The sequence below is a fragment of the Sphaeramia orbicularis genome, chromosome 5, assembly GCF_902148855.1.
Source record: "Sphaeramia orbicularis chromosome 5, fSphaOr1.1, whole genome shotgun sequence".
NCBI classification, from domain to species: domain Eukaryota; kingdom Metazoa; phylum Chordata; class Actinopteri; order Kurtiformes; family Apogonidae; genus Sphaeramia; species Sphaeramia orbicularis.
Genome location: NC_043961.1, coordinates 19,902,992 through 19,930,414, shown reverse-complemented (window position 1 = coordinate 19,930,414; position 27,423 = coordinate 19,902,992). Strand labels below are relative to the sequence as shown.

General features: G+C 38.4%; 2 protein-coding genes and 1 non-coding gene across 4 annotated transcripts in view; 2 read left to right on the top strand and 1 right to left on the bottom strand.

Moving 5' to 3' along the window:
- Positions 1 to 16,287, bottom strand: part of loxl2a (lysyl oxidase-like 2a) — a 45,299-nt gene extending 29,012 nt beyond the window's left edge. The window contains exons 1-3 of the mRNA XM_030134048.1: positions 16,158 to 16,287; positions 13,186 to 13,490; positions 8,752 to 8,927 (exon numbers count right to left, since the gene is read on the bottom strand). Coding sequence (XP_029989908.1) covers positions 8,752 to 8,927; positions 13,186 to 13,459 — 450 coding nt within the window. The 5' untranslated portion in view covers positions 13,460 to 13,490; positions 16,158 to 16,287. The remainder of the gene's footprint in view (positions 1 to 8,751; positions 8,928 to 13,185; positions 13,491 to 16,157) is intronic.
- Positions 14,845 to 27,423, top strand: uqcrc1 (ubiquinol-cytochrome c reductase core protein 1). 2 transcript variants are annotated; one of them, XM_030134050.1, is made up of 14 exons: positions 14,845 to 14,855; positions 20,786 to 20,875; positions 21,827 to 21,967; positions 22,465 to 22,551; positions 22,646 to 22,775; positions 23,029 to 23,227; positions 23,424 to 23,503; positions 23,589 to 23,704; positions 24,004 to 24,147; positions 25,039 to 25,199; positions 25,318 to 25,403; positions 25,488 to 25,576; positions 26,747 to 26,822; positions 26,913 to 27,423. In XM_030134050.1, the coding sequence occupies exons 2-14, from the start codon at positions 20,813 to 20,815 to the stop codon at positions 26,975 to 26,977; spliced, it is 1,437 nt and encodes a 478-aa protein (XP_029989910.1). In that variant the 5' UTR covers positions 14,845 to 14,855; positions 20,786 to 20,812; the 3' UTR covers positions 26,978 to 27,423. The 2 variants fall into 2 exon arrangements, with proteins under 2 accessions (XP_029989910.1, XP_029989909.1); XM_030134049.1 differs by lacking the exon at positions 14,845 to 14,855 and having other exon boundaries at positions 20,762 to 20,875.
- Positions 24,192 to 24,311, top strand: LOC115420260 (small nucleolar RNA SNORA26). Its single transcript, XR_003935529.1, has one exon. It is a non-coding gene; the product is annotated as a small nucleolar RNA SNORA26 (small nucleolar RNA).

Sequence of the window (27,423 nt, the reverse complement as noted above, 5' to 3'; positions counted from 1 at the left end):
TCCCATATTAAATTAAAATAGGATTGGATTTCCTCGTGTGTCCACCCATGTTTGTTTTAAAACTCTTCTCCTTCGCTTGTAGCATCCATCAACATCTGTATTCTTTTTGTTCATGTGACTAAATGCGTAAAAAGGTCTTCCCATTGCAGTTTTGCGCGATATACCAATTTTGCTACACCTGAAAAACCGCCTCTTACAAGCGCAAAAACCATAAGGAGAGTTTTGGCAAAACTGTCATTTTTCCATAAGGCAAATTTTTATGCGCAAGTTATATTCACGTAATTTGAGGGTCAATGGAAATGTGACTAGAGTTTTGAAGTAAATCTGATCGCTCTGAGACAAATATTCCATTGGAGTAAAATCCATTCTCTCATTAATTCTCAAATATTCACATTTTGACTCAAGATTGTATCTTGGAAACAAAAGCCAACCAGCATTTTTGACTTAGATTTTTTGTATTAGTGATTCAAACTTGGTAAAGTTTCACTACTTTTATTCTAAACTCATTTGACTCATAGACCAGTGTGACCCTCAATATGTGTTTATGTGATTCTGGAACATAAACCCACTTGTGCTGACAGTAATTCCATCCTGCAGGTCATATTAAGGTTAATTCCCAACTGAACATTTCTGCTAAATTGCTTCACTGCTCTGGAACTGTGGTAGTGATTCATTCATACTGTGGCTTTTTTCCAAAATTATATTTCCTGCTCAAATACAGAAACATATTCTTGTTCTTGTTTGTAAGTGGTGACTAGCAGAAAAAAAAAAAAAACATACTTCGCCCAGGACTATTCAATACTACGCTCTGATGTGAGCGTTGACCATTACTGAACTATTTCCAACTGGAAAGCAGACTTGTTTTTCTGACTGGGTCTCCCTCAGAGGGTAGATGTGTGAACACGAGACTGTGGTCTAGCCAGTGTCTGACTAATGCTTCACTACTGTGCATTTCTTCCACTTTGTTCAGCTCTCCGGCCGTGCTGCACGTTCGCCTGCATGTGCCCCATGTCGGACCCCCCCGCCCTGCCCCGCCTCCCCGTACACAGCAAGGATGGATGGTAATTAAGCCACAGTTTAGATGAAAAGCAAGAGAACAGCAAGGCTCTTTGAAATGACTTTCACATCTGCCCCGCCTCACTTTCTACCTCAATAGCCCCTGGTTTTCCCCGAATGACTTAAGTGAGGAAATGAGTGTAGGTGTGTGTTTGTCCTACACATCTGGAATATCTACCATAGTTTAAGGGATGAGGGGGGTCTTTTACAAAGGAAAGTAAAAAAAAACCAGTGTGCATGTAACAGGTACAAGGTTCATCACAGTCACTATCTTAAGGTCTATATGTAGTATTTCTACTTTCCAATATTAAAAAACCTAATCTAAAAGTACCATTAGCGTGTTTGGGAAAAGATCTGCTAACAAACAACTTTTATAGTCAAAGAAAGTGGAAAAAGAGGGTAAAATTTAGAAGTACTCACTAAAAAACTGTTTAAAAAAAAAAAATCACATGTCCTTCCTGTTACCATCCTTTCTTATCTTTGACAGCCTGTCCACAGCTGGATTTAACTAAACCAACACGAAGGAGCCTTCTATGTGATATTTACAGAAGTGATGAATAGGTTTCAGCTGCAACAAGTTCTTTAACTCTTTAACTGATGCAGTGAGTCATTTCTCATGTCTTAAAAAAACATCAGTTTGTAGAGAGCATAAAGACTGGACAATGTGAAAAGTTCATGTGGTCTGATAAGTCCAGACTGACCCTGTTCCAGAGTGATGGATGCATTACCCATCATGCCTAGTGCCTACAGTACAAGCCTGTGGGGGCAGTGTTATGACCTAGGGTAATTTCAGTTGGTCAGGTCTAGGTTCAACAATGCTTTTTTGTGTGTGAATATTTATTTGTCAGGGTCCATGTACAGAAGACATTGGCCTCAGAGTAAAGATGCTGTGCACTAGATTATAGCTTTCTAGCTAATTTCCATCTCCAGTCCCAATCAAAGGCACGGTAAATAAATAAGATTAGGATGGTAAAAAAAAAGATGAAAAGGTACAAAAAGGTACATAGGTGCACTGAAACATATATTCATATAAAGAGGATACTCATATAGATTATAGTACAGAGCAAAGTGCATACACTCCCATCTAAGTATTACCCAGGCCCGATTCTGCATTGGTTTCCAAGATCTGTGTTCATCCTAAAGTCCACTATGCTCTTGTTCTGTCAATCACCACCCAAGCTACTAAGGCAGTACTATTAAGTACTACACAGGCCTAAGAGTACCCTAGTCCCTTATGTGAGATCAGCTGACTGCCTGAATATACTGAAATAAACTGTAGATTTTTTTCCTTCACTGATGACAAAGGCATATCCTAAAAAATGACATTGCCAGGATTCATCAAGTGCGAAGACAGACACAGTGTTCTGACTCTCCCATCACCAATATAATCGTGGCAAAAAATGAGTGCAGTTCTGGACGTTGATTACAACACTGCATAAACATTGCATGACATTAATGATGCCACAGTTAATGCATCTAGTGAGATATTTTTTCTGTAACTTGTGTGTGGCAAGTGTATAATGTCACTCAAATCAAAAAAAAAAAAAAAAAAATCAAAACAAAAAAACAGTCTAATAACATAATTAAATAAATTCAGACGATATTCAACTAATTATTGTACCAACAAACTAGCAGCAAAACAATTAATAACTAGAAGCACTCGGAGAGCGCAGACCTCCGCCAAGGCTGATCAGTGGCCCCCCCCGTGGGCCCCCCCACCCCCGATCACCACCAAAATTTAATCATTTCTTCCTTATCCCATTTCCAACAAACCCTGAAAATTTCATCCAAATCTGTCCATAACTTTTTGAGTTATGTTGCACACTAACGGACAGATAAACAAACAAACAAACAAACAAACAAACAAACAAACAGACAAACAAACCCTGGCAAAAACATAACCTCCTTGGCGGAGGTAAATATTTCTGTATTAAATTTTACAAAAACAACATATGGTTCCCACAATAAGCCTCCCAAAGAAGAGGACTTGTTTACTGGACAATAGAACACTGCTTCCTTTTAGGCCTTGGGAATCAAAAAGGTACAGAGTAGATTTGACATAAACAACCTACAAATTAAATATACAAAGAATTTACTGGTAATGACAGGGAACACCAGAAGTGAAGCGCCTCATGGTGAAGGAGGAAAAATGGGGTGACTGATGCATTAAATGAGCTCCAGTTAAACTGTAAACAGTGGAAAATGATGTGGAAATAGTGATGAAATCAGACTTTTCTATTAGTTTCCAGCTGTTTTTATACAGTTGAATGGAGATGAACGTTACGATTGCGCAAAATAATCATTAGCTCACATAACTGCAATGAGGTGATTACGTGATATCTGTCACAGGCCTATGTGTGGCCTAATAATACAAGTTTTAGTTTGCATATTTCATTCAATGTTTACTGCAAAATGTTGGATATAATGCACTGTATGTGTGTCATTACAGGCTGATTAAACAACTATAGTATGAAGCAGAAAAAAGCCTCACCATCATCAACCGCCACCGTCCCGAAAGGAAAATTCAACACTGCTAGAAATGGACTGTCATTGACTTGATCATCTGGAGCTGAATATTAAACAAACCATAAGGAAATCAAGGAGGGAGGGATTTTTTTTAATATTATTTTCCATCAAAGTAAGTAATTCCAGTTGAAAAGCCTGATGTACAATCAAAGACACATTCTGCAGTTTGTAAAATATCTGATTGATGCCACTGAATTTATTTATGTCTGTTACTAAAGATTTTAGTCATTTATCATCAACTAATACTGCAGAAACGATCCCCTGAGTCTATGAGTATCACCCTTATGCAGAATAATGGACTGCTAAATCCTGGCACTAATAACTAGAACAACTATAATTGAAGAAACTCATGGAAATCTTCATTTTCTGCAATCTTACATTGATGGGTTGCTCTATTTGGAAACTATACACTTGTTTTCACAGTTTTGATCCTGCATAAGCTGGATAATGAGTCATAAATCACTATGGACTTTGTAATATTGTCAGTCTGTTCTGGTAGGGGATTGTTAATCTGTTTTGCTTCCTAAAATTGGGAAAAACACCCAAAAATCCTTCTTGCTCAAACAAAATTCAATATGCACCTTGTTTACTTCTTGTAATATATTAATTGTGAATGTGTTTCTTCAAAAATGACAATTAATTTTAGTTAAGGCAGTGTATTTTTGAGTCTTTTTTTGTTTTTAGTTCATGTATCCAGAATCATCTGTGACAATGAAAAAAGAAAAAAAAACAACTTGACTTAATTTTTTGGCTATATCGCCTGGTTCTACTGCACATCATAAAAGTCCACACTGAATTAATCGACAGTGTTACAGAAATGGATTATAAAAGTCGGGACCTGAGGATTTGAGCTGAGGCTGCAGTGGGTTCCAGCTGTTGAATATGCAGTGGAACAGTCTGTCACCCAATACATAAGAGAGAAAACCAACTGCAGACTTCTGACAAGCATCAACCTTTTCTCCCCTCGATCACTCTCCTCCTCACAAGCCTCGTGCATACATCAGCTCTGGCTCACATTTCCTTTTGTTGCATAGTTCAGAATGTGACCAACTGAACACCCTCCAGAAATGCAACCTTTGCCCCGTTTAGATGTGAAAAAAAGGTACCAAAGGCTTTTAACCACCACATTGTGTTATTACAACTGGCCTCAAACATCTTTATGTTGATATTAGATGCAAATGTTTGGTTGGAGGAAACGCACGATAGGGTGGGAGACTGTAGCTGCTGATGTGTCCGATCTGTTCAAAGTGTTCAATGAGCCAAGCAGCAAAAATGTACATATTTTCCATGTGAAACCATAAAAGGTTTGCGAACAATTAACAAGTTGAAAAGGAGTAGTTTAATCTTGCACGAGCTGTTTGGAGTCATTTCTCTGCAGCAGGGGACCAGATATTACATAATAGTTACACATGTACACAGAAATGTTTTTCACAACACAAGAACCTATTAACAAATCCTTTCAGTCATCCTCTACTATAAACATCTGACTGAAATGTCTGGTTTTCTGTGTTTTGAGAACCATTCAGCAACAACTGTGAGGACATTGATAACACATGCAGGAGTCACATCGACCGCATATGGAAGAAGCAGACGACTAACACATGACAAACAACTTCCTGCCATCTAATTGTTTATTTCAGCTGACAAACGTAATCCCCCTTTGCAGAATAGAAGACCACATCTGTAACAAGTGGTGCCAGGCACAACAAACCCCGCCCCTTGCACGTATTGTAGCTTATTTTGGCATCGATCCAGCTGATGTCATTATGTCTATGCATGTGATGATGTCAGCATATCTATGTCTATATATGTGCCAAGTTTGAAGTAAATTGAAACAAAATTGATGTTTTTATAGACATTTGAAATGTCCCCCATTATAAGTAAATGGGGAAAAAGAAAATAATTTAAAAATTCATACAAAATTTTAACTTTGACCAACTTTTCCCAAAATGTAATGAGATCTATTCTAGGTCACTGGCAATCTATAAACCCAATTTGGTATGAATTCAACCAAAAGTTTTGCTGTTAGAGTATTAATAACTAAACAAACAAGAAACAAACCAAACCAAAAACAATACCCCTCTCCTTCAGGGGGGTAATTAAATAAATGTGTTGCATTAGACATTTGAAGAACAGGACACTGTAATGTTGCTGCTTACACTAATACCAGGGAGGTTTTCTGCAGTGGGAGGCAGGGTGGAGCTGTTTAGAGGATGCTGCATGTTAACTATCTCTAATAACTGTGCTCCAGACGTTAGAAAGGATTTAAAAGGTACAACAGTCAAGAAGGTCAAGGGTTAAATGACGGTCCTGAAAGAATGTGGACTGTGCTCAGCAAAAAAGCGCTCAGTGAAATACAGCACAAGAAACCACACTTAATATTACTTCTGCCTATAGGATAAAAAGTCAGCAAAAGCTCTGAAGTGCAGCTCGTGCCAGTGGAAGCTGCTGTTTTCATTAATGACAGCATGAGATTTCCACAAGATGGTTATTTGTGGTCAAAGCTCAACTCAGAAAAGAGCTGTCCTAGCCTTATCTTCACGTACTGTTCACGCACGGCTTATTTTTTATTTGATTTGATTGTATGAAGTCTTGTCTTGAAGGAAGAAACTCCTTGACCTGCAGATTTATCTTAAAAGCTACTCAAGTGTGAAGCACTTAAAACAAATATTCAGTGACTTCTCAGTGACTTTTACTCAAACTGCCTTCATCCCAACACATCACACACATCTAGCAGAGATAAAATTAAAGAAAGATCTGACACCATCCATGAGAGACGGAACATTTTCAAGAATAAATCTAAGCATTATTCTAGGCATTATATTCTATTTCTACAGTGAAATCATTCTAAATCCAAATAAATCTTACAAACTGAACCTTTAAGATGTAGATTCCTTTACATATGTTACAGTTACCTTGATTATACGTTTAATTTGACTAATTTTAACAAATGGCTTAGTTGTATTGCATAAAAGGAAGTAATTCTCTATTTTTCTTTTCTTGTGTTTCTATTTTTAACCTGGTATTGCTTTTTTATCATGTGTCATTGACTGTAAATCAAGTTGCCCATCTGGGATGATAAAATGTCTGAGCAGAATTGACCTGAAGTATTTATATAGTGTGAAATCATCTTCTTAGCACAGTGGATGACCTCTGTTTGGATGTGTTAACTTTCCAGATTGAGCACAGAATGTCAATTCATGCTGTGAATAAACAGATTGAAGGAACAGTGCTGCCCGTTGCTGACGTCAGCTCATGCACGGTTAAAGAGGTGTAGCTACACCTTTTTTCCCATTCCTCTCCCCTGCGACTTGAAAGACTTCGGCCAAATCAGGGAAATATTTACAGGGTGGGAGACAGAACAGCAGTAACACTCCAGAGAGCATAAATACACAGGATAAATAAGGCACAGGAGGGAGCTGCAACACTTGTAAAAACCTCTAAAAATAACACAATGACTAGTATTCACAGTAGCCCCTGATTAAATATTTAATTTCTACTTTTTCAGCTCCTCAAAATCCATCACTCAACTGAGCAGGAGAAAAATACACAAGGATTTCAGATGTTATACTCATGTATGTTGTCTTAGTAAAACCCAGGAAAAACACCATCACTGAGAAGTCCACATCTCACACAATACCTCTGGCATGCATTCATGAAGTCATAAAAAGCAATGACTGTCTTCTAATCTGCAAAGGAAAGGTTGTTTCATCTCCATCTGCAGTTTTAATAGGGGAACCCTGTACAGTAATGTCTGGACAAGCTAAGGAATGTCTCTGTGTTCTTCTGTCCTTCCCTTTCACCCGTCACGTCCGCAAACCCAGACTAACTTTCCATCCGGTGCAGAGGCGTTCTCTCTAGACTCAATGGTCTTCCCTCACTCTGAGTATGAGTCATCCCCAAAATCTCCCACCAGGCTGCAGAGTGGGGGTCTGGTGTAGGCAGACAGAGACAAATGGGAGCCTGGCAAAGTCATTAGTGCAAACGGTGGAGTGGACATTATACTCCATTCTAGCTGACACATGGACTATTTCATTGGCTTCTGGACATACGATACCCACCAAGGGGAATAACTGTTTCAATATGACCAGTGTCAGTGAAAGAAAAAATAACTGTCCAAATTTGTTGGTATTCTGATTAAGACAAGTTTTGTAATTTTACATTGTTTAAAAGGGGTCATATTTTGCTAAACCCACTTCTATTAGTCTTTAGTACATTTATTTGTGTATTTGGACCCTGATAGCTCCACAAGTTTGAATTTGAACCCTCCAGTTGCTGCAAAGTTATCTTTATATTCATTCCAGCAAAAATTGAGTGGATTTCTACAACCTGTTTCAATTCCTTCTTAATTTGTTATGTTTACAACTAGTTACGTGACGGCATTTGCACATATAAGGTCAAGACTTCCGACGAACATTTCTCCGAGTACGAAATAACTGTTTGTCAGCAGCAGTGGTTGTAGTCCATACTAAAAATATGTCCAAGCTTCGAGCTGATTACCTAAAATGTTCAGTTGTCGGTTGTATTAACAAACTCAAGTGGCTGAACAGGACAGAGCACACAGTCAACAACCGAGAAGGGGGTGGGGTCATGTGCATTTAAAGGGCCAGCACTTAAAACAACCTTTTTTGTGTCATTATTCAAAATAGGGTTGAAGATGGACCTGTAGAGTTTAATTAATAAAAAATTCAGATCCAAGCAAAGTATTTACAGTTTATGTAGACCACAGGGAAATGTTTTAAAATATATAATTCCAATTAAAAAACCTGAATATCACACTTTTAAGCATCGTTCTGTTGTTTCTTATAATCGAGACTCAGACTGACTTTACGTAAGACTTTTTTATCTTTATTTGCTCAGTCTGGAAAGTACCTTAAGAAGATGATTCACTTCGGGCATAAGTCACCTGTAACAGTCCACTATGAACTTTTTCTTTCATCTGAAGCCTAACCTTTGTTCATTTTGTTTTTTTATTCGAGCTGAACATCTGTTGAGGTTTCATGTGTGTATTTAAACCACCTGCAGATGTAACTTGAGAGTTATCCATGTCTGATCCAGTGTTTCCTCCCTGCTCTTTACATTTGTCTGTTTGCACATATCTGTTTTCTGTTAGTCCACTTTATGTACCTGGCTGCATATTCAATACCGCACCGCTCCATGTGAACGTACCTCCTCGCCGTTGCCCTGGGTCCGGATGAATTTGAATCCAGGAATGCGTTTCTGGGTGCACACCACCCCAACATCTTCCGAATGTTTGCAGTCAGACACTCCAAAACCGTTGGATTCACACTGAGCCAAGCTCTTCTCTCCACCTGAGCAGTGCACGTTGTCCAACCAGATACGACCTGGAATGGAGACACATGAAGACCAGAGCAAATGAGTTCTCATGTTCATAAAAAAAAAAAACATTGGGTACTTTTCCATTGTTTAATATGCATGTAAAAACCTGAGTTGAAATCCAGAGGATTTTTAAAAAATGCTCAAAATATTGTTAAAAATGTTTTTATGTCTGGGAGAGGTGGAAAATTTAGTCTATTAATAAATGTCAACTGTGAATAAGTACAATGGAAACAAATTTAGCAAATAATTATGGTGTGCCAACATGTACGGATCAGTAAGTGCCTTCAACGTTCGATGATTTAATACAAGCAACTAACATAAAACACATATTAGATGGAAAACAGTAATGAAGCTGTATGCTATGTCATCTGTAACAGCAGTTTGGTTCAGGTTGTTTCACAGAATTCCTCTTAGTCTGTCAGCTCTTCAGTTTGCCGTTCAGTAGAAGGTTACTGTATGAAACATTCTATGAGCAAAGATTCAATCAGTGATACTCAATGATACAGTGAAATGTGCAACTCTTTGACAATTTGTTTCCATGTGGATGAAATCTGGCTATAATTTGTTTTTATACTTTAGTAGATCCAGTTTTGAAGGGAGGAATCTTAGGCTATGTTCAGACTGCAGACAAATGTGGCCCAAATCCAATTTTTTTGCCCATATGTAAAATAGTTGAAAGTTTATTTTTGCAATCTCAAAAAGTTTCATTATGGACATTTACATTTATTCCTGATAATAAATGTGCTAAATACTTTAAGTTGTTTTTTTCTTTTTTATTAAAACACACTGTTTTAACCATTTATTACTTATAATGATGATAATTAATTAAAGGCCAGATATTAAAAGTTAAGTTCTTCCTGAAAACAAAGGTGCATAAAAATAGGCAAAAATACATTTTTGACACTTTTATTGCTAAGAAAACATGAAGACACCTAGGTGACCTGTTATAATGGCAGTATTAAAAGCGTTAAAACTTGACTGAATTACTGGTTTCATCTCATCATACCTTCCTTGCATCTTTTTCAACATTTCCACTGACATCTATCACCGAGACGGCAAACTTACTCATGTGGAGCTGTGTTTGGTCTCTGAAATGACCCAACACCATCTTTCAGCCAAATAAAAAAAAAAAAAAAAAAAAAAGCCTAATAAATGTTGTTACGGTTAAAGAGGATCATCTGCTGTCCAGCTGCCCTGAGTCAGCTGTTAGGGAAACCGTACAACTATCGCTATGGAAACCACCACCGGACTGCTCATCCTTTTAACAGCACACGATGCAGAGGAACGTCCTAATCATGGCATGAGTGTGACGGCACATTGTATAGTCACGTAGACGCCTCCCAGCAGCAGATAATCACCCCTGGAACATTTTCATAATAACAGCAAAGTCTCAGTTCAACTTCTCCTAAACAAACCAGCATTTTATTTTAGCCAGCTGTGATAAATCTGCTGTGCTAAAAGTATTTGCAAGTCTTATGGGAATGTCATTTCACAAGCCAGTGAAACCAACACAGAGCCCAGGACACGAGGAGCCATGAAATTACCAATGGGCTTTTGTTGGCATTTCAACTTAACCACACTTGAAAATCACAGCAAAATGGGCAAAGGTCATCTCCCAAGAAGGTCCAAACAAAATGCTTTTTTCTCAGTTGCATTTTAAACTCTTAATTAGCTATTATAAATTAGCACAGCGAGTAAAACATCCAAACAATGGATGTTTAAAGGGAGCTGAGGATTAGATTAACAGCTCTTCAGGAGACATAGTTTGCATCCAAAAGGGATGTCCTTGTACATGCCTGTAATTAAAATCATTTGGCGGTTTCTATCACCGGTGTATATGTCATCATGATGGGAAATGGAAAATATTTTTACTCACTTTTACGGCCATGTGTCTGCACAAACAAGAAAACACAGATAAAACGAGTTTCCGTCCATGCACATACACGCACAGTTAATCTGTGGCCAAGAAACACAGAGTTCAAATGGGTACTTCCAAGAACTAAACACCACCTAGGTTTTATAAAAGAGGAACCCTCTTAATTACTTTCAAATGTTACATGATACACAATGTTTTTTAGGTCCCAACAATTTAGTTTAGTTACAGACATTATTAGTGATTTCTATGAAGCAGAACATTACCGGAAACTGGACAAAAATTATTTGTTTTTAGTTGAGAAGATGAGGATCATTGAAGAAAATTTCATGTTAAGAATGGGAATGTATGGGCAACTTTAAAGCAGATGTGCATTTCAGAGACTGGCACCCCTAAAGGGGGAATAATGTCTGAAAAAATAAAAATTACACCAAGAATCACAGACATGCAGTTAATTTGATGTTCACTTTCAGATTTATGTCTTTGATTTATTAACTTAGGTATTCACTACTTGACTAAGGCTATGTTCAGACTGCAGGCAAATGTGGCCCAAATCCAATTTTTTATCCTCCATATGTGACCAACATTCGATCTGTTAAAGACAGTTTGAACAGCACAAATCCCATTTTTTCAAATCCAACCCAGGCCACTTTCATATGTGGTCCTAAATCTGATATTTGCAATTCGACTTCAGTCTCAACGGCCAGGTCGCATTTATCCAACCTTTACATCATTGAAATGCCACAAACATCACAATTCTGCGTCCCAGGAGGAGAAGCAGTGAGAAGAACATACTTCCGTAAGCACAGTTTGTGTCTTCGTGGTCACGTACTATGTCAGGACCTCTTTTGTGCATGCAGGTCACTTCAGGGTCGCATTCAGTTCATACTCAAAACTGATAGAAGTCACATTTCATGTGTAATATGAACTAACAAACACACAAAAAAATCTGATTTCACCAGAATTGTGCATTAAGACCTGCTGTCTGAATGTAGCCTTAGATGTTCAGTTCAGTGGTTTGGTTCAGATATCGCCTTTTCCTGGTGGAAACTTGTTACCATATTGGCCTGTAAAAATACACTTTGGTAAACCTCTAGACCAAAGGTTAAGCACGTTAATAGTTCAGTTTTCATTAGTGGGGAAGCAGCAAATCTTGGAAGCACCCGCTTTAACCAGAATATCATTGTTACAAGAGTAAAACTAGACCAGGATTAGAGAGTGAAAAACAATTCTGATCTCTGTCCATTTTTATGGTTCTAGGTTGGGGTTGATCCTCTGTTCACATCCTATCCTTCCACCAAGTTTAATGAAAACTAGTGCAGAAGTTTTTGTGTAATCCATGCATCATGATACATTACACATGTACATTCATTCATCATCTGAACCCGCTTTATCCTCACTAGGGTCACAGTGATCGCTGGAGCTTATCCCAGCTACTTATGGATGAAGGCTGGGTACACTCTGGACAAGTCGCCAGTTCATCACAGGGCTGACACACAGACAAACAACCAATCACTCTCACATTCACATCTAAGGGCAATTTAGGTTAACCAATTAACCTATCAGTGCATATCTGTGGATGGTGGGAGGAGGCTGGAGTATCCAGAGAGAACCCACGCAAACACGGTGAGAACATGCAAACTCCACACAGAAAGACAGATCAAACCTAGGACCTTCTTTCTATGAGTGAATATCCACTGCACCACCGGCCCCTACACATGTACATGATTATTAAAATGCAAAACAATGCTGTCTACAGAGCTAAAACAGGGACTGCACTACGTGACATTCACTGGTAGTATAACACCTCTTGATTGCCTCCAGCAAATATTATGCAACATTTCATAAACAAGGAGCATGAGTTGATGAGTGTGAGTCTTCAAATAGCTCAAGTGACTGTGGCGCTTTATAAGCAAAAGTTAATTAGTTGACTTTTGAAGTGGCTGACTGGATGTGGTCGACCCTGAGGGAAAACATGTCTTTAACAGCGGACGCCGGCTTAATTTACAGCTACCAACTTACACTTACCACCACCATCGGCAGCAGATATCGTATTTATAGAGTTGGGAATCTCATCAGAGGTTTTACAGTCATAGAGAAAAAAAGAGACAGAGATGAGATTACGTGTCTGCTGAACACACCCAGTTTCCAGAACTCCCCCCTTCATGCTGATTGGCGTGTCTCACTTCTGCTGTAATGGGGAAACCAGTGCCTGAAGGTATTAACGCTCAGACAAGGGGAAATCTGTACCTCACCCAGTGATTTTCATGGAACATATGAAACTGTATGGACAGATATACTACCTTTGAATTAGATTAAATAATAATAAGGTTGTGTCATGAACCCAAGATTTATTCAGATGATAATAAATTCTATAACGATGTTCCTACCTTCTCCTTTTCCGTACTTGGCTGACGGTGACCAGGATTCTGCGTCTATGAAGCCCAGCTCTCTACACACCACTTGAGCAGCAGAGAAGGAGAAGTCATCATCACACACGGTCCCCCACTCTCCATTATAGAAAACTTCCACACGACCCTCGTAATGTTTACGCTTCTCCCCGGCTAGACGCAGCTGGATTACAGGGGTGCCAGAGTCTGACTGGGCCTCGCACCACGTCCACAAGGTGAACAAGAGACAGTAGACGGCTACTGGGCGCAGCATGATGCAGGATGAGGGAGGAAATAACAAGTATCTAAAGGGAAATAGAGAGAAAACTGTTCATGTTAGCGTGTTTCAAGTTGTATAAGACACCATGAAAAGAGCTGTTTGAAATATTCACTCACTGACATGAAAAGGGACATTTTACAGCAGCAACGAGTTTAATGGGAGGATAAAAGTGAACACTAATGCACACATTGATGGTGAAATACAAAAAAGTCCTTGTATCTGCCAAATTAATCTTATTTTACCCTAAAAAGGAGAAAATATAAAACAACTTTTTCTCAACAACATATTCCAACTAATACTGACAACTGAAGCTTGTCAGTATCAGAATCTTAAATATGTTTTAAATATCAGTGCTTCCATTAGAGATAAATTGATGCAAATACAAATAATAAAAAATTTACCACTAGCTAATGTTATTTCTCTTTTTCTACCCTTGCTGTGCAAAGAAACAAAGAAAACCTACAAATAACATAATTAACTGTTCTGTTTTGCATTTGTTCAGGCCCTCATTACACAATCTTCTGAAAAAAACAAAAATGTCACACAACAAACAAACATTGGTCACATATATCTAACACATCTGTGCATCCCTAGTTTTAGTTACTGAAATTAGCACAGCTCGCTTAAAGTTGTTGTTTTGTTTTTTTTTTGTCTAGTTTTATGGCTCTGTAGGTCTTTCAGTCACTAGGCTTTTATTATAGTTCCATGAAAACAAGCCAAGTGTTATTTGCTCAGTTTGCACATTTTTTTGCTTAACACAACACAGTTTGGTCATATTTAGGAATATGTGTCCTTTTCCTAGTGTGTGTGATAGGTCTGTCAATAATTTCAAACAGTGAACAGTTTGAGCATAAAGTCTTGGACAGAAACAGTTTGGTTTGGCTCATGAATCTCCCCAAGACCCGTCATTGGCTGCTACTCAACCACAAACACTGTATAGGCTGGAGAATCAATCACCAGCATTTCATAGTATATTGAGCAAACAGTGAAAACAGTATGTCCTGGAATGAGAGAGAAATTTGGGTTAGGGTGGGAAGAAGGGAAGGAAGGTCATGTTCCTCAGACAAAGATTCTTCTCACTTTCTTTCTGACAGTTTAATGTGGAGCAAATGTGGGCTCCTGCAGGGAGGGCGCTGCCCTGTTCACTCATCTACTCATCTGTGCCTGAAGGCAGCACACCAAGGTTCAGAGGGAAAGTTTTCTCCACCTCCATATTTCATGGCAGACTATCAAAGTGTCAGAGGAGGAACTAGAATCCCTTGGGGAGGAATGCTCCTGGAGGAAAGGGAGGGAAGGAAGGACAGCCAGAGTAAGGAAAAGGGGAAGGAGAAAGGGAGACCTCCACCTCTGTTAGTTCACTGAAGAAGAGAAGGGAGGGGGTGCTTTCCGAGTCGACGTCATAGTAACAGCCAAACAAACTGCAGAGCTGACAGGCTTGAAGCAACATCCCACAGTTAATTAATTGTCACACTGCATGAGACGTCACAGCACTGTTTGGGTGGGGGGTAAAACATCTGCCTCATCCCCCCATGAAAGGAAGTTCAGCAAAGGAGGCTTTTAATGTTCACTGTGCATCTTGTTACATAATCAGTTAATTAAACCACACTACACCAGATTAGATCCACCTCTATGACAACTACTTTGAGTCAGAGAACATCACTCAAGTCGACACATGCCAATAAAGAATAACCTTAAAGTGGAAAATTAAAGACACACTTAAACACACCCAACTCCCTCCCAAAAAACACAACATTCACAGTCCGTTATCACTTTGCCATTTGTCATAAAATATATGGTCTTCTATAAAAATTAATATGTAAAAACTGCCTGTTGAAAATCACACTGGATAACTGGGAAAGTTGTACGTTTTGACACATTTACTGCTTTCCTAATAAAAACCATTTGTCACTGTTCTGTATGTTACATCAGCAATATGTTCAGAAGAAAAGCCCACACTGATAGAGTGAAAAACCCTTCAGCTTCTACATAAAACAATGATAAAACCAGAATCAGATGCAAAATGACAGGGTAATACTTTATACTTAACCACTCTGTTATGTTCATTTGTCTGGAACAACAATCATGTTCCAGGGTCATTGTGATCCAGTGTATGTTTCATCCAAAATTTACCAGAAAAAAAAAAAAAAAAATCATAATAAACATTAGGCACCTCATTACTAAGTCAATTAACAACATTCCAATAAATATTTAGTGCAGTGGTGTTACATATGGTAACATGGTCCTTATGTAGCTTACACAAAAAATACATGCTATAAGATTAATTATTTCTACATACATGAACTAAATAGGGTTGTAGGACTAACTCTTATACTGTTGAAAATATATTTCCTATGGTGTCAGACTTTAAAAGGGGTGATTTTGACCCAAATTTAACAAGATGACGGATGATGAACGAAATACGTAAAAACACAATTACATGTTTTCATGTGTGTCAATAGGGTAAAACACAGGCGACGAAAAATAAAAACAAACTAAATGTCACTCCTAAAAACAGAAAATAACTTGACTCAGTTTTATGAAGGTGTAAAGAAGAAATTCTAAAAAACAAAACAAAACAAAACAAAACATTTCTTAGAAACTTTGAGCTGTATTTATGTATTTCCTCAGGCTGCACGTGACAGACAATGAAGACGGATGAGGTTGAAGGTTGAAAGTTTGGTTGAAAACTTACTCTAACAAGATGAAGAACCTGGCAGCAGACCTTCTGCAAGAAGAGGACGAGATGTTCGGTACCTGCTGGAGTGAAGGAGATGTGGAAGACACTTCTTTGTCCTTTCACTTCTGCCTGTTTTCAGCTCTTCCCTTTCAGCCAGCTGGCCGCGCGCTCCCGTCCCACTCTTCACCCCGCAGCCAATGAGAGGTGACCTCAGCATCCTGACCCCGCCCATCCGGCCCCCACACCCCAAGCGTGTCTCTGAACCTTCTTAAAAGACTTAGATAACATCTCATCTCAGAGGATGGCAAAAGGAAAAGTACAAAAGTAAAAGTTTATTCACTCTTGTTCCAGTGTTGATGCTGATTGAAGGACATCCTCTGGTCTCCTATCTATTTTGCCCACTTTGGATTTATTAAAAAAAAATAAAAATAAAAATAGGTGTGTCTGGCTCAGTCAAATGCATAATTATGTCTAGAAAATCATTTTGGACCATGTTCAGTGATGCATGAGTGAAGCAAAACAGTAATATCAAGCGTTTCCAAAAAGGATCCTTTTAGCCTGATAATGTCTGTAATACTAAGTCTGGAACTCTTTTAGATTAATAGTGACATGATTTACTCAACTGAAAAGGAGTCCCATTAATGCAACAAATACTTATGAACATAATAACAACAAACATTTGTTAAAAAAAAAAAAAAAAAGACATGTTTAGCTGATCACTTGGGATGTTCCATTCACTTCTGCATGGAATGGATCATTTTTAAACCTTCTTAGTTTGCCTTCAAATTGAACATCTTGCCCCCCTCGTAGACTCTAAAGATTTGATGTATAAATATGGTGTGTTTAACATATTTCAACCAATAGAATCTACAAGGTGGGCATGAATGTTCTTTTAGATTTGACAAGTCAAACCTAATAATTTTGCTGTATTTTCCAACATGATGAGTTCAGGTCAAAGGTCATGTTTGGTCATTATATGGAGCTAGATGCATATTAAAGGCACTATTTAAGTATTATATGGATGAATGATATATAAGTTGATAAAATTGCATAAGAACTTTGATGTGATTTTTAGGAGATATTGCTGGTGCAAGGTGATGGCAAATGTGGTGAGTTCAGCTGCTGCTATAGCAGCACGTGCAGGTTTAGACAGCTGAAGAATATAAATATATGACATCAGAAGGTGGATCCTTCTAGGAATCAAAAATTCAACTATTTCTGAGTACGTCTATGAAAGTGAGCCAGGCAGGGACAGAAAGGAGATAAACCCTCAGAAGTACTGAACTTCTGTACTGCAGTAAGAGTGAAATTTTACAAACTCTGAAATGTACTCCTTTAAAACTCTCTCTATGAAGAACATTGTCTCATTGAGCTAAGAAGAACAAAATAAGCATTAAATCAGAGACCACAGGTGTGGTTTCATCTCTTCATCTAATTTAATAATAATTTATATCAATTTGTCCGTCTACATATTTTTCATCTTTTACATCATTTTTCATCTTATGTCTTGGTACATTTTTCTTTCTTTCTTTCTTTCTTTCTTTCTTTCTTTCTTTCTTTCTTTCTTTCTTTCTTTCTTTCCATCATTTCAATCTCCACAGCAAATAAGAGGTGTCCTCATCATCCTGACCCCGCCCACTTGGCCCCCACAAACCAATTACAGAGACTCACTGGATACTAAGGTGTGTCTACCAATATGTCATTTTAAAGCTGACATTAGTGTAGAAATATCTAAGTGCACATTCTTTACTCAAGCATAAGGAGGAGAAAAACATGTGTACACCTGTAAAGTACTGATTTAACAGGGGAGTGTCTTATGTTCCACCCATTTAGGTTGAAATCCATTTTGATGTGAAAACACAATGATAAAAAAATAAAAAATAATGGATATTTCCCCTCATACGTATTAAAACTCAAGCATTTTGAAAATATAATGTTAATGTAGTACATATATGTGTGATAAAATGTAGGAAGAAAAGGTAAGAAGCTGTCAGAAAAATAAATACTCCAACTCCAGTTAATTAAAATACAGAAATATTTGTTGTCACATATGTGCTAATGTAGCTCAGATGATAAACCAAGTATTAATTGTCACATTTTATGTAAATAGCAAAAATATTTTTTCACTGTCTTTTTGAAGAAAGTGACCCTTCTGCCAAACTGAAAATAAAAATATATAAGATTATTTGTATTTGGAAATACTGAATAATAGAAAAACAAGGAAATGTATCTTTACACATCAGACCAACAGAGCAGATAGACTGTATAAAATCTGGTGATGGTGACATAAACATATTTACTTACTTACACTAAGATTTGTTTTAAGAATCTTTTTTATTTGACATTCTGTTGAGTGAAAAGATAAAAATTGACTGAAGACACATGTGTAGCATAATATTTCAAAGAGTTGCGTGTACAAAAATGTCTTTATGGTTTAATGAAGACATTTTACACTTTATATACAATTATCAATATTAATAAGAGGAACAGTTTTAAATTATCTACAATAATGTAATGTACCTCAGCAGTATGTTATTTATGGCCTGTGGTGTGATTTTACACAGAATATGCAGCAGGTGACTGTGACGAATGTTTTGCACATGAATGTAAATTGTGTAAACTCAGTTTCTGGATTCTGGACACAGACACACACAGAGCAGTTTGGAAGATGATAAGTTCACACACAAGAACAGACACGCACATGACACAACACTAATATATCATTGATAAGAGATAAAACTGTTTGCTGTCAGTATGTACTTTTATTTCTTATTTAACAGGCTCGTGATGCTGTTTCCAATGTATGTTCAGATTCTACTTTTTATAAATGAAACACTGCCCCCTGGTGGTTAGATAAATGCGCCAATGCAGTGAATTGATGTGTTTTCATGTAAAGCCTGCACCTGCTGAAGAACACTTAAAACATTAATGATACAAATAGCATTTTATGTAACGTTGAGAAAAAAGCAACTTTATCACTCTGGAGAAAAAACAATAAGCTCACAAACCATGTCAGCTGTGTTGGATTCAGGCCAATTTTGTGTCTTTTGGTAAAGGATATTGATTAAGCCATTCAAAATGTCTGTCCTTGACAACAAAACATATTTATCATCAAACAATAAAAACTTAACTGTAGGGTTTTTGAGTATCTCTACTCCATCTGCTCTTTTGCTCAGACTGGCTGACAGGTGTGTGAGTGGTTATATACAGTACATGGGCTTGGCTGTGTTGCTATTGGTGAGAAAACTGCTGTTTGGTGAAGTAATTAAACCCAGCACCAATTCCCTGACCTACACATTCTCACACCCGAGATTTTTTCACGCCGACACCTGACGTGGGTGTGACTTTTTGGCACATAGGGTTCCCTCAGGAACTCTGGGCACTGAAAATGGACACCAAGGGCTGATGACTTGGGGGTGAGAACAAGTTAATTAGACTTAAACTAGATTGATGAGGAACTACAGGACCCAAAATCCCTGTTTTTAGATGATGATTTTATGAGCTATTTTACTCAAAAACAAATTATTCTTCTGTAGATATGATGCTATCTTTTATGTAATGTTCCTCTTACCTGTGGAATGGATACCAAAAGACTTTTTGTGCTCACCTCCAGAATTTTATGAAGCAGCTCATTTTCTTTTCTGTCACCAAGTGTATTTACATTGTAGTGACTAACGACTTCATGAACTCTGGCATTAGTGTCATTGCCTGAACCACTCTATTTAAAGTCCTGGTGCAGGTTAATATCGAAACACGCAGCTTTCAAATGGTGAAGTGGCATTAGTCAGGTTTAAAAAGACCTCATCTGAGAGACACATAAGGAGAGATTAAATCATAACAATTAACCATTGTTGATATAATTAGTCATATCTATGGCGAAATATTCTAGTAATAATTATAAATATATAGTGTGACCAGATCTGTACAAACTAAATGTCAGGGGAAGAGTATTTTTGTGTATAACAATATGGGATGTTTTACAGTGATGAGAGAAAGACTTACATTTTGACACAATGTATATTTTTGCATTTATTCACAAGAAGGATTAGGATTTTAAAAATTCCCCTGAATCTGTTCATTTGTTATTCTGATCATTCATTAAAATGATACAGATATATCGTTGATCAAAAACACAAGTACATTTTACCTGCCCAGATGTACACCCGGAAAAAAACAAAACAAAACTTTAATTCATCAAAATGTCTGTATAATTTGACAGACAAATGTAGCACAAATACTGTGTTAAAACACAAAAGTAGATAAAGATTCTAAATTATCGAAACCAGTCTATATTGAAATGCATTTTTTTTTTTTTTTTTTTTTTACAGTTTTTGCAAATTACGTTTTCTAGTGAATAGATTAAAATTTTATCAATACAAGATTTTGTGTTTAATTCATCTGGGTAAAAGTGGCTGTACACTATTTCTTTAAAAAAAATCTGCTTTTTCTCCTGCAGGTTTTCTGAAAAATTCAGGTAATTATTGCTTATTTGGGTGGAAATGTGAGGTATTATGTCAAAATTAGAAACAATCACAGGATTCTGCTATCATGACTATTATCCTGTTGGTGGCGATAGTCGCTCAGTCTGCAGGAAAATCAACATGAATATTTTCGTAGAAGAAGTCAGGCGGAGAACAGCGAAGTCTCCGTGATTGTAAGTGAACTTAGAAATGGCGGCGTCCGTGTGCCGAGTCGGGAGCACCGTGGGTCGAGCCCTCGCCAAAACACGCAGTGTATGTATCAGCCCTTCACGCAGATCACACAGACAGTCGTAATGTAACGTTTCTGAAGAGTGGTGATTGTATCATCTTCGTTTTACCGTGTCTTTGACATTAAGCGATTGCCGACTTGAAATGCTAACAAGCTAGCTAAGCTAACCGGTTAACGTTCGTTAGCAGTAGTGAACGCAAGGTCAACTGTCATAAGTGGCTGAAGCTCCTGCTGTGATCATCGTATGTGTAATACCCCCTTACTCAATTTATTAAGGGCTCAGTTTCGTTTGTCTTAGGTTATCCACAAGGTCAGTAGCTGTAACATTTGAGACGCGTCCTCATTTGCCCTCCCGTGGCAGCTAGCAGCGTTAGCATAGTGACTTTGGAAAGTCAGAAGCTGACAGTGACATCCTGTATGCCAGTACATCTTACGTCTTTACGTTTAAGAAACATTAGCTAAAACAGCTCAGTGTGATAACTATTTCTAAATGATGATGGTACACTACTCAGAGAAACTAGTGTTTTCAGATTTTTACAACTGATTGACAACGTTCATTTGTGTAACTGTGTTGGATAGTAAATATCAGTTTGCCTTCTCTGAGATACACATTATCTTAATAACCAGTAATTAAATTTTTGTAATTGGAAAAAAACTGAGAGCTCCACCAGATGGTTGTTGTAAGTTTGGCAACAGCAAGTATAGCTAATGTAATCTGGATGTATGGGACCTAAACACTGGTGGGATAATTCCACTGCTGAGCTTGTTAACAAACTAGTGGTTGTAGTAAGATGAAGCAGATAATGAGCCAAATCTGTCATCACAACTTCACTTATGGTTACTGTTAGTCATTTGCAGCGTAAGCAAATTTTAAAAAAGTGTTTCACCAAGGTGTCTATAATGTGTAGAATGTCCAATCATTCTTTCATTCAGATATACTTTTTTTTTTTTTTTTTTTTTTTTTTTATTTGTAGCCCATCCTGCTGTCTCTGAGGCGTGGACAGGCATCTGTCAGCTATGCCCAGAGCCTGGTGGGGGCCCCAGAAACCCGACTTACTGCCCTGGACAATGGCTTGAGGGTTGCATCCGAAGAGACTGGACATGCTACATGCACTGTAAGATCACAGTAAAAGGCGATCCCATTAAAAGCATTTTTAAAGGTCCAGTGTGTATTATTCAGGAGAGTGTAATTGCAGAAAAGGAATATAATATTCATACTTACCATTTCATGACTTTCACATTTAACTTGTGTCTTTGTTACCATTTATTATACTGTTTATATCTACAGATAAAGCAGGTTATCTTTTATTTAGACTGCCATGTGTTTACAGTAGCACCGAATGGGCTTCCACTTCTTCTCTCTGTTTTATAGTGTGAGGTTTCCCACATTAAGGGCACCTACTATGCTTGATGAGTTAACATCCTCATAATTAAAAAGCCCAGTACTGAAAGAGCACACACTTTTTTTTGTGGACACAAAAGAAAGAGAATCAGGAATATCATCTGTTTTATGTTTACGTCATCCTACATTTAAAGGTACCATATGGAATCCCATGTCCTACACTGATATTGTCTACAAAACCCCTTTGTCCACATAACTTTTCCAATACAGGTTGGACTTTGGATCGGGTCTGGTAGTCGCTATGAGAATGAGAAGAACAATGGTGCTGGCTTTTTCTTGGAGCACATGGCTTTCAAGGTAAACCACTTACTTACTTATGACTTGTGTATTAGAATCATGTTATTTTCCGTAAAAATACTACAAATGTTAATCAAAAATCCCTTAACCCCAGGGAACAAAGAAGCACCCTCAGACAGCCCTGGAACAGCAGGTGGAGTCCATGGGTGCTCACCTGAGTGCTTACACCTCCAGGGAGCACACTGCGTACTACATGAAAACCATGTCCAAAGACCTGCCTAAAGGTGAGAAGAGCCATCATCTTGTGAGCCCTCTCTGGTTTCATATCATTTGATTTCTCATGAATTTGGAAATATACCAGAAGAGATGCACCGATAGAGGCCACTGACCACAGTCAAATGGATTTCTGCTGGATCAGCTGTTTTGAGTTTCAGTTAAATTAAATTAATGTCATATATAACTGTGAACCCAGTAAACCTAATGACTGCTCTATACATTGTCTGTCGGTCACAGTTGTTTGCTCCTTGTATTTTCTAGCTGTGGAGCTGCTGTCAGAGGTGGTGCAGAACTGCTCATTGAATGAGGCAGATATTGAGCAGCAGAGGGCCGTGGTGCTGCGTGAACTGGAGGAGGTTGAAGGAAACCTGCAGGAGGTCTGCCTGGATCTGCTGCATGCCACAGCCTTCCAGGGCACTCCCATGGGACACAGCGTGTTTGGACCCTCTGGGAATGCCAGGCAAGAAAAAGAGAAACTGCATGCTCATATCTCACATTGAGAAGATGTCAGATTTATTTTCATCAAAGGCACAAACTTCAACTGCCTTCAGATGTAGAAATAATTGTAGTGCAGCTGTGTTAGTGTTGAGCTTCCCTCAGTACATCTTGATTCATGCATTGCTGTATGAAATAAATATATTATTCATTCTTGTCAGGACTCTTACACGCCAGGATCTGGTGGACTACATCAACATCCACTACAAGGCCCCTCGCATGGTCCTCGCTGCTGCTGGAGGTGGGTCAGCTTTCTGTCTGTTGGTCTGAAGGCCTCAGCTTTTCTTGGAATTACTGTGACTAACTGTAGTGGGTCTGATCTACAGGTGTTAACCACGATGAGCTGGTCAACCTGGCCAAAACCCACTTAGGTGGAGTGTCATTTGAGTATGAAGGCGATGCCGTCCCCATCTTGTCACCCTGCCGATTCACAGGCAGTGAGGTGAGATTTGCAGGAGTCATGAAGCAGGAGGATGTTGTCACATGAATTTCAGCTAATACACGCTCTACATGGATCATAACATAACACTGGCTTAACATGGATTCTGGCTGCTATTTATGTTTCATGGTGTTAAAGATTTGTAGTTTTAAATAGGGAATTGATTGTAAATTAAAGGACCTTTCGATAATGATTGATTAAAGAATCAAAGGGAGTCTGGTCTTTGACTATTCAAGACTGTGGATATTTTCACTGTAATAAGGAATATTATTGTTAATATGTTTTTTAACTTCTTTCCTTAGATCCGTGTGCGTGATGATGGTTTGCCTCTGGCACACATTGCCATCGCTGTGGAGGGAGCGAGTGCTACCAGCCCAGACATTGTACCGCTCATGGTGGCTAATGCAGTCATTGGCAGTTATGACCTCACCTATGGAGGTGGAAAGGTTGGAAAAACACTGTTATTTTGTTTAAATGTCCCCTTTAAGCTTTGCCCACTTGAGGCTGTTTATGTCTTAAGTGGCCATTATTGAGGGGTAAATAATGTCCTCTCTAAAAACCTGGGTCAGGGGTCTCACCCCTGCCTCTGGACCTGTCGGGAGGAACAAACCTGAGTTGCTCATCAGCTGCTTTTGTTTTATTACCTGGATTCCTGTTTCCTTTGCACAAAAAAAGGGCATAAATTAAAACAAAATAAACACAACATTAATTTTTAGCTAAATTTGTATGTAAACGTCAGTATCCCTAAACATATACTCCTTAGAATTTCTTGAAATATCTAGACCTTGGTTGCATATTATGTTGACTTACAAATGGCAGATTACTGGTTTTTATCACTGATAATTTTATTTCATGTATCGACCTATGTTGTGTGGGTGCTCATCAGTGGCTTCATATTATTAGGTAATGTGGCTTGGAGCTATTTCATTTGAACAAAATGACCAAGAATGAATGTACATCATAAAATGTAATCTTACTGAAACTAAAATATATTACTTAGTCTGTAATTATAATTGATTATAATTAAAATTTTTGCCAAATGGATTTTTACCAGCAGTAATTGTGAAAACAGTTCTTGTGATGCCATGGTGTCATTAAAGTCCTTTGATTCTTGTTTTGACTGAGACACCACCAGCAACAAATATTATATTCTGTGAGTCTGCTTACCGTGCTGTTGTATAATGGGTTTGATCACCTGTTTTGATCAGCTTTTAAGCTTCATTTGCATTTGTATTTAAACCAAATGTCAAAAGCATTAGTCTACTGCCTTGTTTAGTTGTGATTTTAATTCAACCAAGCCGAAAGAAATCCTGACTACTTCTTCCTTTCACATTCAGCATCTCAGCAGCCGTCTGGCTCGTCTGGCGGTGGATGAGAACCTTTGTCACAGCTTCCAGGCCTTCCACTCCTCCTACAGTGACACCGGCCTGTTGGGAATCTACTTTGTGACTGATAAGCTCCACATCGATGACATGATGCACTGGTCCCAGAACGCCTGGTTAGTACCGATTCCAGCACAGTAACAGTCACACAGTGGTCATAAGAAACAGCATTTTGTCTAGTCATGTTTAATTATCAGATGCTGAAGTTGAATCTTTTTTTTTTTCCACCTTTAGGATGAACCTGTGTACCACTGTGACTGAGAGTGATGTAGCCAGAGGCAAAAACGCTCTGAAGGCCAGCCTGGTTGGACAGCTCAATGGTACTTAATGTGTTTTACACAAACACACAGACATGGTACACAACCTGATGAATTCCATGTCTCACATGCCTGATCATCTTTTAGGAACAACGCCAGTTTGTGATGACATTGGCAGACACATCCTGACCTATGGCCGCCGTATTCCTCTGTCAGAGTGGGACGCTCGCATCGATGTAAGTTTTAAGTAGTGAACTGTTAGAACTGAAAGGAAAAATTGTTATGACTTGGGGCCTTTCAAAACTGTTGAAGTTGGTGTGAAATGAAAATGTTAAAAGTGTCCTGTGTTGATTATCAGGATGTCTGTAGGTCCTTAAGAAGTCTTAGATTTTTTTTAAAAAAGTTTAGGTATTGTTACAATGGTTATATTATGGTCTGTTATTACCTCCGCCAGGAGGTATTGTGATCGCTTTGCTTTGTGTGCGTGCGTGCGTGTTTGTTTGTTTGTTAGCAAGATAACTCAAAAAGTTATGGACGGATTTGGACGAAAAATTCAGGAAATGTTGATACTGGTATAAGGAACAAATGATTAAATTTTGGTGGTGATCTGGGGAGGGGGACTGATCTGCCTTAGCAGAGGTCTGTGCTCTCAGAGTGCTTTTCTTGTAATGGTTATGGTTTTAGTGAACCAGAGTATCAGGGTAACAAAGCAAGACTCAAGTTGACAGCTTTGAGCTGACAGTGTCTAGTGTTGTGTATTTGCTGCTGTTAGGCAGCAAATACCACAAAGCCCAAGTGTAATTGAAGTAAACTCTTGAAAAGTTCAGTAAAGAAAAGATTTATTTGCCCAGATGGGTTTGGAGTGAATAAATGAGGCTGTGTATTGTTAGAGGGTGTTGATTTGGGCCTCATCATGACTGTGATAAACAGACACAGAGACGCAGGTTATGTTCAGCTAAAATGGTTATGATGGGGTTTTTTGTTTGTTTTTTTTCCCCATGGGTGGGATGATGTAACCCCTCACTGTCCACACTAACTCTTGTTAGCATAAACTCTGTTTTCATGCTGTATTGGAAGATGCCAGATATCAGTCACAAAAGTTGAAATGCTTGCTACGTATTTCAGTTTCCCCGTTATGTGTCTTAAGTGTTTAAGCAAAAACCACCTCAAGCTAGCTTAGATACATTCTGCAAAATGGAAAGTTCTTTTTTCAAACACCATGTTTCCATATTAATATTTTCTGATGCGAAACTTCAAAGCGCATATTAACACATTTATGGAACCCTTGGCAGCAAGCATGAATATGTTCATTAAATGCATCACAAGGATCCAGACACTGATACTGTAACAGTATCAGTATCTTAGTATTGAAGAGCTCTAACTTCAGTTCCTGTCTTCCTCTTTAGGCTGTGACCCCCAGGATGGTGCGTGACGTCTGCTCCAAATACATTTACGACAAGTGTCCCGCTGTAGCAGCTATTGGTGAGTTGACTGCTGCAGTTTGATGTATTTTACATCATGTTCACGCTTTCGTTCTTTTCTCTGATCATGTTTCCTGTCGTTCTCCTCCAGGTCCCATTGAGCAGCTACCGGACTACAACAGAATGCGCAGTGCCATGTACTGGCTCAGGTTTTAAGATAAGTTATTGTGTCGCGCCATGTGTCCCAGATATGCTCCTTGTCCTTCTCCTCAACATTTCCGTCTGCAAAAGAGAACACTCGAGGAATGTCCACAATTCAGGTCGACGGCATCATCAGCCTCTCTCTTATCCCGCCCACTGATCAGTCGAATGAGAGGAGCAGCCGGTCTGAGTGTTGAAACTACACATCTTGTACCTTTAGTTTTTCTGCACAGGTCCTCGTCACACAGTGCTGTCGTGCAGAGGGGAGGGGGAGAGTGTGGTGGGAGTTCGAATATTAAATAATCATTTATTGTCACATCAGAAACAGGTGCAGTTAGTGCTGACTACAACCAATTTTGGGGCAACAGTATATTTATAATTACTGTAACGTTTTGTTTCTGTCTGATATTGTACATAACAGAAGCTCTCATTCCGACAAAAATAAAATATTCTGACATTGA

Coding starts and splice junctions, on each gene's coding strand:
- uqcrc1 (XM_030134050.1), top strand. CDS start 20,813: ATGGCGGCGTCCGTGTGCCGAGTCGGGAGCACCGTGGGTCGAGCCCTC. Junction 23,228..23,423: donor GGACCCTCTGGGAATGCCAG/GCAAGAAAAAGA, acceptor CATTCTTGTCAG/GACTCTTACACGCCAGGATC. Junction 25,577..26,746: donor AGTGGGACGCTCGCATCGAT/GTAAGTTTTAAG, acceptor CTTCCTCTTTAG/GCTGTGACCCCCAGGATGGT.